The sequence below is a fragment of the Triturus cristatus genome, chromosome 10, assembly GCF_964204655.1.
Source record: "Triturus cristatus chromosome 10, aTriCri1.1, whole genome shotgun sequence".
Classification (NCBI taxonomy): Eukaryota; Metazoa; Chordata; class Amphibia; order Caudata; family Salamandridae; genus Triturus; species Triturus cristatus.
The window spans coordinates 558,709,169-558,727,673 of record NC_140593.1 but is presented as its reverse complement, the minus strand read 5'-3'; the positions used below and the strand labels follow the sequence as shown (position 1 = coordinate 558,727,673).

Here is an 18,505-nt window from a genome sequence, read left to right as displayed (position 1 = left end):
TTTCAGCCTGAAGGCTACTAGTGACAAATGATTAATTGGGTACTGGATTAATCAACACTAACCTTATTGTACTGTAAGCAACGTTTTAGTAGCTCAGTGGCAATGTCATATTTTGCTGACTTGATGTAGATGTCAGATAACAAAAGCCAGCTCTTCTCCAGGACCTCTGCATCCCACAAGGACCAACTCACTTTGGAAAGCCGCTTCAGTTTATTTCTGGCCCGCGGAGTCTGTTTCAGGAGCATGCAACACTGCGCTACTGCCAAAACAGCATCAACATTTTCTTTCTGGAAAGCATATTGAAATAAGGAAAAAGCCAAATAAAAGTAAAGAGGACAGGTATTGGCAATGTTCACAGATCATCAACTGATGGTTGTCTGCTTATAATCATGCTTATATTATATAGGCACATTGCTAATCACGGTCTGAAATAAGTTAAAGTTGTTGAGTATGCAAACAATGCAGAACCTCTTTGTGTAACAAGAGTTCTGTGCTTGTTGACTATCCATTATGTGTTCAAAGAATTCAAGAACATAAACATTAGGAACAAAAACTACCACAAGAACAATGCATTTGCACACACATCACAAGACCATATTTACGCAAGTAACATAACATCAAGGAATTTGTTATTTACTTTCAATAATGATCTTTCTGGTAGGTACTCTAGCTATATGCCGATTTCCAAACTGGGAAATCGCCGTGAGGTGCCAGACCGGACCTAGAAACTCTTACTATAGCTCCTCTGTGCCGAAAGGTGTCGCTGTGTGGCTCCTATCAACTTTGGATGTGAAATCACACAACCAAATAAAAAGTCGAACTACTAGCTGACAAGTATGTATGTATTGTTATTTATATAGTGAAAACCGAGCTAGGATGCAACACAGCTGTAGATTACTGGGGGGGGGGGGGGATGGAGAAGATCTGCAAGATTGTGTACTTCAAGTGGCTATTACACAAAGAACAAGTTACTTAGCTTCGGAAAGGCCTAATCTGGTAGAGACTATCTAGCCGCAGATTCCTTAACTTAGAATAATCTCCGGGTGTTAGATTGGATCCAGAATTTTTATGGGGAGCAGTACACTAGCGCACAGTAGGTGGCATTGTTCACCTCCATGTAGCATCTGTGCCACAAATGACATGCACGGAGCCTATATAGGCACCACCCCAGCACGCTGAAATCTGTTTCTGTTTGTGACTTTCCACGCCAGGAGCGGGAAAGGCACAAAGAACACTGACCACTGATGTGGAAAACTAGGGCCATGAAAGGGGAATAGCCTTCACACTAGAAATCTGTTCACAGAGCAGGGAGGATGGGTGGGTTGGTAAGGAATCTGCGGCTATATAGAGTCTCTACAGATAAGGCGTTACTGAAGGTAAGTAATTTGTTAATCTGCTAGAGTTTTCTAGCCACAGATTTCTTACCTTAGAATAGATACCAAAGCAATACTTCCCTGGAAGTGGGTCTGCAAAACAATTTCACACTAAAAAGTCCTACAAGACCGAATGGGCAAAGTGATCACCCCTATGGACCTGACTGTCTAGGCAGTAGTGCTTGGGAAAGGTATGGAGAGATGCCCATGTTACTGCCTGGCAGATGTCCGGGACTGGAACTCTGCATGCTAATGCAGTGGTCACAGCCTTGGCTCTAGTTGAATGAGCAAGCAAACTGTCAGGGGTTTGCTTTTTGGCATGCACAGCAGATTTTAATGCAGAGCACGATCCATTGGAAGATGGTCGTTTCTGCACGGCCTCCCACTTCTTGGCCCCGACATACCCCACGAAGAGTTGATGGTACACCCAGAACAGTTTTACGTGATCAAGGTAGAATGACAACAGTCTATTTTCGGGTCCAGACAGTGGAGTCTCTCCACCTCCTTAAAGAGAGGAGGCAGAGCGTAAAAGATAGGCAAAGTGATAGACTGGCCTATGTTGAACTGGGAAACTGCCTTCGCCAAGAAGGACACTCAAGTCTGAAGGACCATTTTCACTGGAAAAAAGGAGATGTAGGGAGGTTGAGAGGACAGTGCCTGTAGCTCACTGACCCTCTGGCAGATGTAATTGCCACCAGAAAGGCCATCTTGATGGTGAGGAGCCTAAGTGGACAAGAATGAAGCAGCTCAAAGAGAGTGCATGTTAAGAAAGTAGGAATCAAGTTAAGGTCCCATTGACGCTCAACAAAGGGAGCTGGGGGAAACATATGTTGTAGACCATTAAGGAACCTATTTACAGTAGGGGACTTGAAGAGAGAGGGCTGATCTGGCGGACCTGAAAGTGGAGATGGCAGATAAATAGCCCTTCAAAGTGCCCAATGTAGAGCCTTGCTGGGCTAGGATAAGGATAAACAAAAGAACTTGGGAAAGGAGAGCAGATAATCTGTTTCCCAAGACACCGTGCCACAAATGGGTTCCAATGGCCGGCATACACTGTCTTGGTGGAGGGAGGCCGGGCTGCTAAGATAACATTGCAGACCTCAGGTGGAAGCTCAATAGCTGTCAACTGTTGCTGCTCAATTTCCATGCATGAAGGCACATCGTTGACCGGTTCAAGTGGAGAACCCTCCCCTGCTGCTGTTACAGAAGATCCTCCAGAAGGACCGATTGCCATGCTCTACAACTCGGGATACCAAACTCTCTAAACCTAGTACGGAGCCACAAGGATGAGTTGAGCCTGGTCGTTTCTGATCTTCTTGATAACTTGGTATGAGTAGTATGAGCAGAAAGGCGTACAGGAGCCCTGAGCTCCACTCAATAAGAAAAGCGTCTCCAAGCAAGAGCCGCCTTGGAAACTCCAGCAAGTAAAACATAGATTGAAGAAAGGAGAAAGAATGAGGGAGAGATGGAGAGGAGCAGAAATAGAGAAAGAAAAGTGGGAAGCGTAAAGCGGAGCAGGAAGAGAATAAAAAAAGCAAGGAAGGAGAGAACATAAAGCACGGAGATCAAGTTGAAGAGGACAGGCTGCAAGGAGGAGATAAGAGTGGCATGAAGATAAGATAGCAAATAGAGTGGAATTATAGGTAGAATGATTAGTGCACAAGATGCAGTGGCACCCATGCCCAGGGGTGCAAGGAGTCCCCTGCACCACAGTAATGGTTGTCTTTCAATACCACCCAGAGGTGGGGTGGGTCATTAATTTCTGGCTTACATTAAAGCCCATGGCTCCCTTCCTATGCCACTGATTTTGGTAGTTTGCACACTGCACATGCTTGCTAATTCAGTTGTTGCGTATCTTCAGTGCACACAGCCTTAGCTACAGAGTATGAAGCGCCTTTATTGCTGCACATAGAGGAATATTGCCTCCAAGCTACGTTAGCAGCTGAAGGAGCCCCGTTGATTAGTTCAAGTCCTTTGCCATAAAGAAATTAGAAAAATGCTATTTAGGTCATTTAAACCTAGAACTGGCTATATCTAATGTACATGTCAATATACCAAAATCGAAGATGCAAAGCGAGGTAGAGATGCTACAGTCCAGTGCTCAATTCGAGCCAGTGGTTTCCGGTGTTCGGCACAGGCACTTAATTGCCAACACTGGCATTTATGACACCTGCCAAATGGTGGTGCTGTTTCTGTAATTTATATATGAGCAAAAAACAGTTGTTTATGAATTCCATATACATGAAAAACAATTAATACCGACCACCCAAGCCATTCTTATAACTTTGGGGACCTCGAAAAAACTGAATAGTCACATTTGTAGCAGTGTGATGGTTAGTAGTTGTGTAGGTGCGGTCATTGGCAATGCTGGCAAAGACAAGGGGTAGTGGAAGCTACGGTGGCCTCCTGGCAAGGACCCAGGTAATCAAGTTTTTTACACATTAAGCACCGCTACAGCCCAGTGTGCCTTACCAATGAAATCATCACAGAGGTCAACTGTTCACATTATGAAGGTGACTTTTAACCAGTCCTATTTTTATTGCTCAAACTTGTAGGGACATATTAGAGGAACCGTGAAACCCGATACCCCGACATATTTAGCTTTGTTGGCTGAAATATCTTGATTGGTTGACATTCACCCTCATAACATGGGGCTATTTGACAGATATTTAACACCATTTATATTGAGTCACTTCAATGACAAACTTGGGAGAGCCATTAACTCCCTACATATAAATTAGGGCTTCCTTAGCTGCCTTTTCACTGACAAGCTGTGCTTAGCTCTCCAGCTGCATTGTACTCTCAGTCCTTCAAACATGTTTTTACTGATGTAGAAACCTTGGATGATGGTTCAGTGTCATGTGGGTGTGCGGTACTGAATAAATTAAGCCAGCAGTGGCACTGGCACACAGAGCGAATTCTTGGGGAAGGGAGTGCACCCGTGACAAAATTCAGGCTCTGGCATACTGGAGGTAATGTGTTGTAATCATCTTCTGGTATTCCATTTTGAGCCCCCACCCCCACTCCCTTCGCCTCCCCTTGGAATGTTCCCTGTTCCCAACTGTCATCCTCAAATTTCCACTGCAGACTGACAGCTGCTCATCTGACTGGAAATGTGATGGTGCATGTCCTGTTCTAATGAACTCTGACAAATATTGTGTCATGGACTTCACTTCATGACACTAGTCTTTGCATCTGTGTCTACACATCGCATAATAAGTCCTGGCGTACGGGAGGCAATTCTTGGTATTTAGGTCACCTATGGCAAAAACACTGGCATATTGGGGTAACTCTTGCTGTTAACTATGGCATATGGAAGGGAGGGCAAACTATAAGAAAATGCTGCCTGTGTCATACTGGAGGTAATTTTTGATCCTTGGGTCATCCATGGTATGAGAAAGCATACATAGCTAAATTTTGGCACTGGCATATTGCACATAATTCTTGGCATAATGGGTGGCCCATGCAATATGCATGGGACGAATGACAAGATGCTGACAATGGTGTACTGAAGGTAATTCTTAACATATGGGGGGGAACCATTTTGAAAAACTGGGGTCATCTTGTTTTAAGCATTGGGCTTAATTGGCACACGATGAAAGCACAGGAATTTTTCATAAACGCCCTCGGACTCTGTAGCAAGTTTAAGTAAAAATGGTGGTTTAAAATGCACTATTAGAAGCTATTTTTTCAAACTTTACCCAGTTGGGGGGAGAAACCCCACAAAATCTGCGCTCACTGGAATTCGAGACAAGTATTCGGCCTTACCACTTTCCTAGTCCACCAGCCGCCGCTGGCAGTGACTGACCCCTACCTCAGCTGTGGCTATCTCTGTAAAAGAGTTAAGGGCAGACTCCACAAGAGCTTTGTCCTTGGTGGCCATCATGCAGTAGGTATGGAGCACTTTAAGTTGTTCCTGTCCTTGTGTTGTGCGGGGGTGAAACTCTTTCAGTAACTTCTCGGCTGTGCACAGGCCCAGTTTCTGAGAATCCCTCCGTTCAGGCGAGTCCCTGTTAAAACAATTTTATTGTATTCAGTTAATCACTGATTGTACTCTCTTGTACAGTGCCTTCCTGCCACATCAGTTATTCAAGCACATGAAAATAGAAAGGGAAATTAAGGTGGGGGGGGGGGGGGGGGAGTTAACTTGTGGAAGGGTCGAAGCAGAAAGGGGGAAAGAGGGAGTAATGATCAAAGCGAATGAGATGGAGTAAGTGTTGAAGTAAAGAACGTTTTGTAAATGAAGTGTCAGCGCCTGGATACTCTCACAGGTGATTAGCCGCGCTCTATAAATCCTATTTGATTGATTGATTGATTGATACCCGGGGTGGCTTCTCCACGTGGGCAGAGGTGCGTCGCCCCAGTGCTTTCTCACAGTGCTAGAAGCAGAAACATAAGATGGTATTTTAAATACCATTTTATGTTTCTGCTTCTCGCACTGCGAGAAAGCAGAAGGCAGGGTTTGGTTGGGCGTTTCTGCTCCAGGCAGGGGAGGAGTGGCTAGCCCACTGCTGTGGGCGCTGGCTGTTTGGTCGGCCCCAGGGTCGACCAAACCAGTCATACACACACTGCATTTTCGCTCATGCAGCCTGCATAGAGAAAATGGCCTTGCCATAGACGTCTGTGGGGTAGGCGCCCTAGCCAATGACAATGCTGCTATTGCAGCGTTATGATTGGCTTTGGGGAGGAGAGGGAGGCTGCCTGCTTTCTGTAAGGAGCAGAGAGAGGAGACGTGACGCAGGACTTGAGGTAAAGGTAACTTTAATATTCTTTTTTTTTTAATTACCCTCTCCTCTCGTGCAACGCTTCCCACCCCCCACCCGCGAGCCATGCCGGCAGCAACAGCTTGATAGTGGCTTCCGTTAGTACCGCTGACCTTTAAAGAAACTGTAGATTTTTGGTTGCAGTGTTCCTTCCTACTGCAGTTGGTGGGCAATGTTGTTCCTATTGCAACAAGGATATTTTATGGAAGCCGCCAACAAAGTTAACTACAGACTGTCAGATGGTTAGTGGCAGGACTGGGAAGCCTAACTAGTATGCAAATGAACTCCTGTGTAGCAGGGAGCTGCTCCTGTCCCCCTGGCTTAAGGTACTCGGACTGCAAGTGCTGGCAGGGATCAGAAAGGCCTCACCTGGGGGCTTTCAAGCTTTGTGAAAAATGATGTACGAGACAGGGCATCCTTTGGAGCAAGGCCAGCGCTGGGCATGGGCAGTGTGGACAACTGCCCAGGGCCTCACACTCAGCCCATCAGCTGAGTGTGCATCGGTGGTGTCCTTTTGTTTCCCGGCCAATCCAACTGAAAGAAAGGTGTCTCCTTGCAATTAGGGTTCATGGGTGGGTCCCTCTCCCCCCAACTCCCCCCCACGCGCGCCTCTCACAGATGTCGGGAGGCCTAGGAGAGGGAGACACTTCCTCTTGTCCCAATTGCAAGGAGACCGTTCAGAGACACTGCGGGACGCCCATTGTCCAGCATTTTAGCTCTCCCACAGTTTTAACTTTCAGCTCTCAAGCAATTCACACCTTCAGCCCGATATGAGCTGTAAAAGTGGTGCTTGTAGGAGGCTGGTAGGAGAAGCTGCGGCCCAGGAGGAGTCTGCACAAAGCAGCTTCCTGAGCTGTGTCACTTATCTCAATTATAGGGGCTACGCACATTCCCTTTTGGCTCAGGGACTCACAACTCCTAGAACCGGCCCTGCTTTGGAGCATGACGGGTACGTGACATGATAAAACTGGAGGAAAACATTGTCGTAATGATCGTATCCAGTCTTTTATATTTAGTCAGAGGCCTGGCCTGACATGAGCTTTCTTATGAGGAACTACATCGTGTGTCAGGTTATGCATGTTAGATAGAGTCCTCGGCGGTAGCTTTCTACCCAAGGTGCGGACGCTAACAGCCACAAGAGACCCCTTTTGTGCAAGCATTTGATTTGCAGTTTGAAAGCGCCTGCAGCTATAACATGCAGCTTCGCCAGGAATGGCAGAGACACGATGGTCATGATGTTCTTCATGCTTTTCAGACCTTGTTTTAACCTCTAATAGGTTTGGCGAGTCATCCTCCTCCAAGACGGTGGATTCAACGTTAGTTCAGTTCCAGACATCACCAGTACTCATGTCATGTTTTCTAAGCAGAACTAACATGCTAGTTGGAAAATGAGGAACCCTGGGAACCAGCCAGTTTTTATCTGGTTATAAATCTTGTTACTCCTGCAGTAAAGTGGTGTACAGTGACTGCAAGGCATTTGAAGGTTCTCCATTGGCCATGGTAAGATAAAACCAGGATATTTTTTATTTGTATGCAAAAACACGGATGTAGCAATGTTTGTTTTAAAATGCGGCTCTCTTACAAAGACCATTTTATTCTTTTCGCCTATTGTTCTGCTGCAAGATTATGTCAAAACCACCAGCATACCAGACCTCAAGTCAAGTCAAAGATCTTTATTCGGATATAAAAAAAAAACATCCATAAAAGTACATATAGTCATAACAGTCGTCCAATAAAAACAATAAGATAACATTTAAAAGCTAATAAAAAACGGCTTAGTTAATCTTATAATGTAAGCATTTCATAGAATACAGATATCATGACAGTAACAACAATTTTACAATAAATGTGCAATATGATTTAGACTGAAATAAGCAACAATTAAAACAATGCGCAGCTAATTAGCTATGACATGTGCAAAGAAGCAACCACTATTGCAAATATTCAATGTGCAAACTATGCAAAAATGATGCAAACTTATCAGACCGTGTTCATTGTTGCTCGAGATCGAACGGAGAGTTGAAGGAAACAACTGACTCTGAGGATTACATCATCAGAGCTTAGCATCAATAAATCCCTAAATGCTAGGTTAAAATCCATCAGAGCGTTCTTTCTAAAATACAGAATTAGGTAGTGTTTGGTGCATTTTACGTAAAAACCACAAAAAAAACGTAAAATGTAACAGGCTTTGTTTGCCACCTAGGTTACAGGGACAGCTTAAGTTTTCCAAATTTTTGTTAAAGCCTAAAGGGAAGCAAAGTACATTTTTAATGCTCCCATCCCTGAACCGAAACAACAAACTCCTATTCCATTTGCCCAGTTTTTTTCGCAGGTAACCCTGGGGCATGTTGTAGGGCCTACCACATGGTTCCAGAAGGGGGCTGTACCTTATAATTGCCGGCTTTACATGCTCGGTCTTTTCCCGATCTTTGCGGTACAGGTCATACAACGCCCTTTTTACTAAATTCTTATGCGTGCAATCAATAGTTTGGGGTGATAAAAATAAGTGCCCCTTCTCCACGCTTACTAAGCTTTTCTCGACTGCCCTGAGTCAGGGTATATAATTAGCCCGCTCGCATTTTAAGCAATCCGAGATAATGTCACGGGTCAAAGAGGCAGCAGGGTTCCGCCATATTTTCAGCCAAAACAGGGCGGGTCTAGATCTTATAAAGTCCTCTATAAAGGGGAGATTCAATTCCCTGTGGCAGACGTAAGATGGGGCTGAGATGACCCCCCCCCAAAACCTTCCTACAAAATCTATTCTCTTCGATCTGTATATTAGTGCAGTTCGAATATCCCCACACCTCTGCACCAAAGGTTCCTGTCGGTAAGCATTGAGTTTTGTAAATTTGTAACAATGGTGAAATAACCTCAGCATGTTTGGGTTGGCGGAGGGTAATTATGGAGTTGATAGCTTTGCCCAATTTGTTCCTCCCACAGGCAACATGAGGCTGCCAGGATCCAGAATCGGAGAACAACAGGCCCAAATAGGGAAAAGTGCAGGTGCTTTTTAAAACATTGTTCCCTGATATGATATGACGGATTCTATGTTTCTTTGGGCCACAGGACATTATATAGGATTTATTAAAATTAGTACATAAGCCAAGGTCGGCCATATATGAAACGAAACCTGATATTAAAGTACGCAGTGCATTGGGTGTGCGGCCCATAAGGACCGCATCAACCGCATAAAGGAGTGCGGGGAGTGGTTTACCATTAATGTGCGGGACATCGCTGGTTAAATTACACAAAGAATTACTTAATTCATTTATGTACAAAATAAAAAGCAGGGGGGCCAAGACGCAGCCCTGTCTGACCCCCCTGCCAACTAAAATGTCACCAGAGACTTCACCATCATTATTTATTCGAACGCGGGCTTTCAGGTCACTGTGTAGGTGGGCCAAAAAATAAACCATAATTCAACAGAACTAACCATAAGCGGGAACGATTAACAATATCAAAAGCAGAACTTAAATCCATAAACCCTAAATACAATGGCGATTTTTTTGCTATGGTGTATTTGGCCAATAATAAGTTTAAATTTAGGCATTGCTCCACGGTCCCTACGTTACTTCTAAAGCCTAGCTGGCACGGGTGTAAGATCATATTTTCCTCTGCCCAGATTCTGATCTTGTTAAAGATAACCCTACCTAGAATCTTCAGGGTGTTATCTATTAAAGATATTGGTCGATAACAGCCGGGGTCGAGTCTATTGCCTTTTTTAAAAATTGGCACGATGATGCTATTGGACCAGGTTCTTGGGAGTGGGGTATGAGATAAGTTATTAAAGATGTTACACAGTAAAGGTGACCAAAAGTCAGGCTCTGATTTTATTTGGTCGATGGATAGTCCATCGGGTCCAGGTGCTTTGTTCCCCGCACTTTGTGAAATGGCATCTTCCACCTCCATTATAGAAATATTCAGTGCCGTAAAAGGCTGAGAGGTTTCCATGGAAGGGTGCGGTGCAGCATAGATATTTGAAAAATGGTCCACCCACACGTCCCCTGCTATATTGCAATTTATGGGGGTGATATTAGATCCAATTGATCTCAAGTTCTTAACCTCGCTCCAGAACCCGGCGGCATCTCTCAGTGCTGCTGTGCGCACAAGAGATTCCCAGTGGTCTTTTAGTAGCTCTTCAAATCTTATTTTTACAGTGCGCTTATAATTTGACCTCAGTCTCCTCACCAGAGACTGGTCCCGTGGTTCAACTGTAAGGGCAGCCCTTAGTTCCCGGTTTGCTTTGGAACATGAGGTGTCAAACCACCTTGGATTTTTATTAATATTGGCTGGGACTGGTTTAGAGATCTCCTTTTTTATGGCCTTACACAACCCTGTAAAGGCCTCAACAATGCCATGTCCAGAACTATCGGTAGATAAACAGACAGACACTAATAAAGGGTACATCTTAATGGTGCGAGCTAGAACCCCCTTATTGTCTATCCCCTTCCAGACCACCCTAAGTTTGTCTGTTGATGCTGCTAAGTTTTTTGCCCCAATTTCTCTACGATTCCCCTGTTTTTTGATGGATTTAAAACTGGTTAAGATTGGGTAGTGGTCACTGTATATGGTACTAACGACCACGGCCTCTAGTAAAAGGTCCACGAGCAGGGTAGATATAAATACATAGTCTATTGTTGTTGAACTCACACGCCCGACATAGGTGGCCACAGGTCCTTTATTCACGGCGGTGTTTGCCTTCTCCATAACATTGACTAAATCCTGTGTGGCTAGGTGATTGAGCAATTCTTCACCTCTTTTACAAGGAGGGGTTCTAAGATGGATATGTGCATTAAAATCGCCTCCTAAACAAATACCATCAAGTTTACCATACTTTTGACCATCTACAATTTCATCAATTAAATCAAACAATCTTATGAAATTTGTATTGGGATGAGTTGTAAAATCATTGTTATGAAAATTAATTAAGCATAACTTTATCCTGCTAGTATAAATCAAAGCCTGGAAATTCATATCGTTAGTTTGCAAGGATTCAATTTTATCTCCTGCCCTGATCTTAACCCAAATAGATAGTCCGCCGCTAGGTCGATCCATATCCGGGATGGGTACAATTTGGTTGTAACGGCTATAACCCTCGTAAAGCAAAGAACTAGTGCACCAAGTTTCTTGGAACATTAAAATATCAAAATTAATAACCCAGTCTGTCCAGTCCCTAATTTTCATTTTCGCGTTGAGACCGGCAATGTTCCAGCTCAGGATTGTCAAATTAACGGACAGTATAGGGGTGGCGGTGGTATGGGCGGTTATTTTAAGATGGAATGGCGACGCTGGCGCTCTAATGCCATTAGACACCATTGTAGTGGAGCAAGTTGACGATTCACCCACGGGACCAGTTCTATTCAAGTGATCGCTAACTGCTATATCTGGGAGAATAGCTGGTGGTCAGTCCAAGGTGCCCAGCTCAGATAATACACTGAATCTATTATGCAATGGATAGGGTGGTGGAGCTGGGCTAAATAGTCTCTGAGGGGGCCTATAGAAGTAACCCAATGGCAATGGAGTTACAACAGTTGAAGGGCTAGGATAAATGTTGTTACTACTAAGAATAAATTTAACTGTAGTGGGGTGTCTGAAATTAATTACAATACAGTCTCCTGTGATGTTCTTAAATAAGGGACCAACCCAACTCACCCGGCGGACTGACAAGATTTCACTCGAGATGTTAGGACCTACCCCTTTATGTTTGGTCAACCAGTCAATGCACTTGTTATTCAACTGGACCCAGGACTCACCTTGTCCCTCCTTAAGCGGTGGTACACCCGCTAAGATTAAAACATATGGGCAGGCATCAAGGGGCAAATGAAGGGCCGGATGTTTTGTGGGCCTAGTAGCAGCAGCTTGGCCCTTGTCTGAGCCAACATTAGTGGGTGCCCCCGGCTTCGTAATGACCAAGGTGGGTCCGCCCTTTGATGTACCAGCGACCACACTAGTGGGGCAAGGCAGTTCGGCTGCTACAACCGGAGTGTGCTGCGATGTCATGGCAAATTGGGTTTTCCCTACAGTGTCACCCCTGGGTGCGATGTTAGATGTTGGTGTACTACTGGTAGTGATAGGCCTGCCACCCAAAAAGCCCTTGCTGACAGCTTCCAAATCTTTCAATAGGCAATCTCCCCTCATTAGGTCAAGGCTAATCACTCCTTTCCTTTTAGCGTCTTCCTTTTTTACCAGGTTTTCCAATCTATCTAATCTTTTAAAAATGATATTAAACTGTTTGATCATTTAACTTTCCATTTGTTTAAATATTGTGTCAACTATAGTCTCAATAAAATTCCCATTTAGCTTTTTTTGAGTAACACTTTCAGTTACAGGTTCAGTCTGTGTGCAGGCAGAGTTATGTCCTTCTTTAGGCGGAGTTGTGACTGGGAGCCCCTCAACGAGTTGCAGAGACTCATTAATATCGCTGCCACCCCCTTGCGGTTGTTGCTTCCCTCTAGTCCACATACTCTGGGGGGTCGGTTGGCTCTTGTTACGAGGGGGTTGTTTAATCTTATTAACTATTAGTTTCGAAGGGCCTCTTTTCCTTTTCTCTCCAACAATCTTGTTGCTCGGGGTCAGGGGAGGGATAGCAGCATGTGCAACAGGGTAAGGCTGTGAGTCAATAATAATAGTAGGACTACTACCCCCAGGTAGCATTACCATCGGATTGACCGATGGATTGGGTTTCATAACTGTGACCACAGGGGAAAGCGGCAAAACGTTTTTTGGGCTCGTTTGCTGGGGTTCTGAGTGTAAACTTATACGGTCCATTGACATTCTCCTCTCAGTATTGGCAATTTCATTAGTAACCATATTGAAAGCAGTTTCCAACATACTTTCAAATGAAGGCGGGAGAACAGAAGGTCCCTCAGATGCCTGTAAGGTAGTACTTGTGTTTCGTTTCCCCATTATGAATATTTCAGGGCTCCCCTTGCTGGCAACTTAGAGGGGTGGCCCGCCCAACCAATGTTGACCTCTGAGGGCCTCAGAGGGCCCGCCCTTTGCCCGGGCGTAGCCCGGCGCAGTCCCGCGCGCGGACCCGCGAGTTGGTGGCTCTGCTGGAATTTGATTGCCTCCTGGCGCGATATTGCGGGAGGTGGCTTCCGGTTCCGCCGCTGAGGGTGCTGGTAAACGTAGTCCCCCTCCACACAGCGGCCGCATTTGAATGGCAGCGGTGGGAGGGAGACAGGCAGTGACCGCAGAACTGTGCCCAGGATAAGATGCAGGTAAGGTTTGGCCTCAGAACAGAGTTTGCCTTCTGGGAAAAGACCTGAATATTTAGTTAGACAGGGGCGCACTAGGTTGGTACCCAGCGTGGCTGCTCTTCTACTAATCACCTTATTGCCCCCTGCCTTTTGGAAAGCAACAGACCTGTTTAATTGAGGGTCCTTTTGCGAGCTAGAATGTGTCTTTATTGCCTCCAACTGCTCAAGTTTTGAAGGGCTCCAGTGGCAGCGTGTGGGTTTAAGGGACGCCCTTGTGTTTCTCGTCAGATGACAAGTTGGGAGCACCGCTCTCAAGTTACCCAGTCCTGAGTGTAATGGAGCCTCGCCGTCCGGGTCCTCTCCCAGCGTATTTAATCACAGGCACTCCTTGGTATATAAATGCTTGTGTATAAAATTCCATAAAGAACATAAAACTGTCTCCTAAAATCAAGGACACAAAACTAAATTGAAAGAAATTGAATCTGTCCTCCTTGCTCGTAACAGGACGATCCATGGAAATCTGAAATTGTCAGCAATGAGTTGTAATCGCTGTAGTTGTCTAGTTGTTATCCCACTCCACTGCCCCATTGCACGGAAGAGCACCTTTACTTTGCAACACTCTCTGGCCAGGCGTGGCCAGAGAGCATAAATAAACGGGCGGAGGTCGCACGGGACTTCCGGCCCATACTAGGCTACCAGTGTGAGTGTCTGTGATTTGTGTCTTCGTAGCACCAGGCCGCAAATCAGGCGTTGCCACAACAAGAACACTACACTGGCGACGAGGATGGGCACTGTGGCCATCGCGTGCTGCCTATCGTCGTGTGCCACCGACCGACTCCATCATCTGGGCGCTGTCGTCCAAGCGGAGGGCTGCTGGAGTCCCGCTACATCCCGTAGTGCAGCCGCATGCTTGCGGTGAAGAAGGCCAGCCGTGTCTGACCTCTGCGGCGCTGCCCTGAGTGTCACCAGCTGCAGATCAAGGGCAGCCCAGATCAAGAGCAGCCCGCTGGTGTCCCCGGAGCGCCTACCGCTCTGCCTCAACATCGCACGTGTGCGCGCACCGGCTTGCCCGACAGCCTGAGTCTCATGATCGGCATTGAGAAGCGCTTGCCACCTGCTGGCTGATAAAGGTACTGCGTGCAGCTCATTATTCAATGCTACTGTGACTGGGCAACTGTAGCCTGCAGCATTTGGCCTTGAACTCTTTGCCCAACCATCCCTGGAAAAAAAACTTTACCAGCTTGCATGGAAGAGACTGCATCCTGGGCAACCACAGAGGCAGGCATTCATTTGATCATACTCCCAGGCCTGTGAGGGGGTCACCATCCTAATCTGCTGCAGTTTTCCAGCGCGATCCCAGTTTATGTGAAGGAGGGGCCCAGAGGAAGCCTGTTCAACCCCACACGCCTCACCTAGCGTTACAGGAGCAGCGGTCAACCCCAGTGGAAGGTCCTGTTGCGCCCACACTACCGAGGCATCACCATGTCAGGTCCCGCGGTGGCAGCCGTGCCCACGGCCCAACAAAATGCGCCTCCTGCACAGCCAATCGCGCAGCCGACGTCGCAACACGTGCAAATCACAGCGCTGCCTCTGTTCAGCGAGCTCATTGATTCGGCGACAGCATCTCAGAGGTGGAAAATTTGGATTGGAAGGCTCAACAACTACTTTACCGCCACTCGTGAGACAAATGTCTCGGTGAAAAGATCGCTGCTGCTTCCTTTTGGTGGGGAGGAAATATACAAACTGTTTGCACACCTTCCAGACACCGACACTCCCACTGACTACGATATAGCTGTCAGGACGTTAAATGCCCATTTTGACCCACAACTTAACCCGGATTACGAGCGTTTCAAACTCCGTGAAGCACGTCAGAGAGAGGGCGAGACCATGGCCGCTTTTCACGCTCGGCTGCGAGAATTGGCCAGTACATGCACAGACGACAACCAGAACAAGGAAGTATGAGCCCAAGCGATCCAAGGGTGCCACAACAAACATCTTCGGACCCTTATACTGCGACAACCAGGAATCACCCTGGAAGACATCCTTATCCTAGCAAGGTCGCACAAACTGTCTGATGCCAGGGCTACCGTGATGGACGCCGCGCTTGCCCAGCAAGCAGAAAAGCCAGTAACAAAGACTGAACGAGCAGATGCAATACGAACCCCAGTCAGAGGCACCTGAGGACGATGGGTGAACAGAAACCCACGTGGGTCATGTTGTGGCTACTGCGGTAACGGAGAACATCCACCCGAAGAATGCCCTGCTCAAGGTCAGACGTGCTCTAAATGCGGTACCCCCAATCACTATGCAAGCGTCTGTAGAGGAGGAGCCCGAAGCAGAGGAGCTCGAGGAAGACGTCCACCGTCCATGTCAGTACGACAACTGTCACTCGAGGAAGTGGACAAGCCTAAAGGGGCGAGAATCCCAGCTAGTCGGAGGCAATACCTAGAGGACTCGTCCACAGAAGACGAAGCAGAAGCTTACATGATATCCTTTGCAAGTGACCTGAAGAGAAGATGGAGGCCCCAACCGACGAGCGCCATAAAAATTGCAGGAACACCAGTAACGGCTCTAATTGACACAGGGGCGCCTGTAAATGTGATGGGTTGCCAGCAGTATAAACAGCTAAAGCCGAGACCGACATTAATCCCATCAAACGTAAAAATGACGTATGGAAGTCAGAAGCCACTACCCCTCAAAGGGAAGATGATGGTGCAAGTCAAGTCAGACACTCACGAGGTCACCACGACGTTCCACGTCATAGACCAAGAAGCAGACCTCTTAGTGAGCAGTCACACAACAGAAGATCTGGGGCTAGTGAAATTTGCCAACGCGGTCAAGACCCTACAGGTGGACGATATACTCGAGCTATTCCCACAGCTCTTCAAAGGCCTCGGATGTATGCAACGAGACCCCGTGAAGATGCACATTGACAAAGCAGTAAAGCCAATTGCCCTGCGACACTGTCGTATACCTTTTCATCTCAGGACACTCGTCGAGCAAGAACTGCAAAATCTAGAGCAGCAGGGAGTGATCGAAAAGGTCACGGGGCATACGCCATGGGTGTCGCCCATGGTCATAGCCGAGAAACCGAAACAGCCAGGGAAGATACGTCTCTGCATTGACATGCGCATGCCAAATAAAGCGGGAGAGACACCTTACCCCAACGGTTGACGACATACTGGCGGATTTAAACAGATCCCGCTGGTTTTCTAAACTCGAACTCAATGCAAGATACCACCAGCTGAAACTGGCGGAGGAAAGTAGGTACATTACGACCTTCTTGACTCACCTGGGCTACGCCGCTATAAAAGATTAAATTTTGGCATATCTTCGGCAGCAGAAATCTTTCAAAATGCCGTCCGGGAGATGCTATCAGGGTTTCAGGGAGTCAACGTCAGTGACAATATACTTATTCACCTAGCAACACTCGAAGATCACCATCGTCAGCTTAGAGCCACTCTGCAACGTTTAGTGGACCATGGTGTAACGCTCCACCGGGACAAATGCCAATTCTTCCAAAGGTCCATTGAATTCTTTGGCTACGTGTTCAGCAAAGATGGAGTACAGGTAGACCCCAGGAAGTCGCAAGCCATTCAGCAAGCACAAGCACCTAACACAGCATCAGAAGTTTGGAGATTTCTGGGCATGGCCACATACTGTGGACGGTTCATACCAAACCTAGCCACAGTAGCTGAACCGTTGACAGCCCTCACCAAGAAGGACGCAGGGTGGGAATGGGGGAGAGAAGAGGAAGAAGCATTCCAAAAAGTCAAGTCGACCCTGTTGAGCAAAATCACCATGGCCTACTTTAACACGGCACGACGCACGGAAGTAGTAGTGGACGCCAGCCCCGTGGGGCTAGGGGCCCTCCTTGCTCAAGAAGTGGAGCCAGGGAATTGGGTTCCGTTGGCCTTCGCAAGCAAAGCTCTAACACCAACCGAAGCTCGTTACTCCCAAATTGAACAAGAGGCACTAGCCGTCAAGGGGGCCTGTAACCATTTTCATATTCTTTCAAAGTTGTAACAGACCACCAATCACTACTTCCGCTATTCAGAGGCACCGTTCCACATCCCCTGCCCAGGATCGAAAGATGGGCAATACAACTACAACACTACCAAATGGACATAGAGTACAGACCTGGAGCCAAGAACCCTGCGGACTTACTGTCTTGGCACCCGTTAGACGGGTTCCCGGGGGATACCCGACAAGACCAACGCACCGAAGAATATGTTTGCATGCTGTCTCAATGGGCCTGTCCACGAGCTCTCACGGTAGAGGAAATAAAGACGGAAACAGACAACGATGCAGTCCTTCAAAAGGTACTCTCAGCCATACGCAGTGGATCCTGGGAAGGTTTCCTCCAGGGTATCGCTGGATGGAACGAACCAGACCGTATCCAGCTGGGGAAGATGTGGTGAGTCCACGACGAACTAAGCACAGCTGACAGCGGCGTTGTGTTACGGGGGACCCGGATCGTCATCCCTGTAGGTCTCCAGGAACAAGCAACAGTCCTAGCACACGAGGGCCATCAAGGTACCATGAGAATGAAGTCACGAATTCGAGAAAAAGTGTGGTTCTGAGGCTGAGAAGCAGCGGTAGAAACCGTTGTGAGAAATTGCCGGGCCTGCCAGCTTACCAGCAACCTAGAAGTACCAGTCCCATTGATAACGGAAGATCCAGCGCCAGCCCCGTGGTCATGGGTGAGCCTGGATTTCGGGAGCTTTCCAGACGGAAGGGTCACCGCTGTCCCAGTTGACAGCTACACGAAGTATCCTATTGTAGAGGTCATACCGTCCACATCTTTCAACCATCTACAGCCAGTCCTCGAAAAAGCGTTCGCTCTTTTCGGCCTGCCTCAGGTTGTAAAGACTGATAATGGAACTCTGTTCCAAAGGGGGAGGGGGGGGGGGGGGGGGGGGGAGTTTAAAGAACTGCTAAAACACCTGGGAATCAAACATCACCGCATCACCCCACAATGGCCTCAGGCCAATGGCGAACGGTTTATGCTGACACTAAATAAAATTCTTCGTATTATCAATAGCTGAGCAATCTGACCCTAAAATGGTGCTTCACAGATTTTTTAGGGAATATTGCAGTACCCCACACTGCACTACACAAAGGTCACCGTGGGCCCTAATGTTAGCCGGTCCTCGGAGATAAACCA

At 46.9% G+C, this 18,505-nt stretch overlaps 1 protein-coding gene across 1 annotated transcript in view; it reads right to left on the bottom strand.

Moving 5' to 3' along the window:
• The window catches only part of LOC146789726 (tetratricopeptide repeat protein 21B-like), a 372,315-nt gene that overhangs the window by 127,791 nt on the left and 226,019 nt on the right, over positions 1-18,505 (bottom strand). Inside the window, exons 19-20 of the mRNA XM_085631186.1 lie at positions 5,188-5,383; positions 63-287 (exon numbers count right to left, since the gene is read on the bottom strand). Coding sequence (XP_085487312.1) covers positions 63-287; positions 5,188-5,383 — 421 coding nt within the window. The remainder of the gene's footprint in view (positions 1-62; positions 288-5,187; positions 5,384-18,505) is intronic.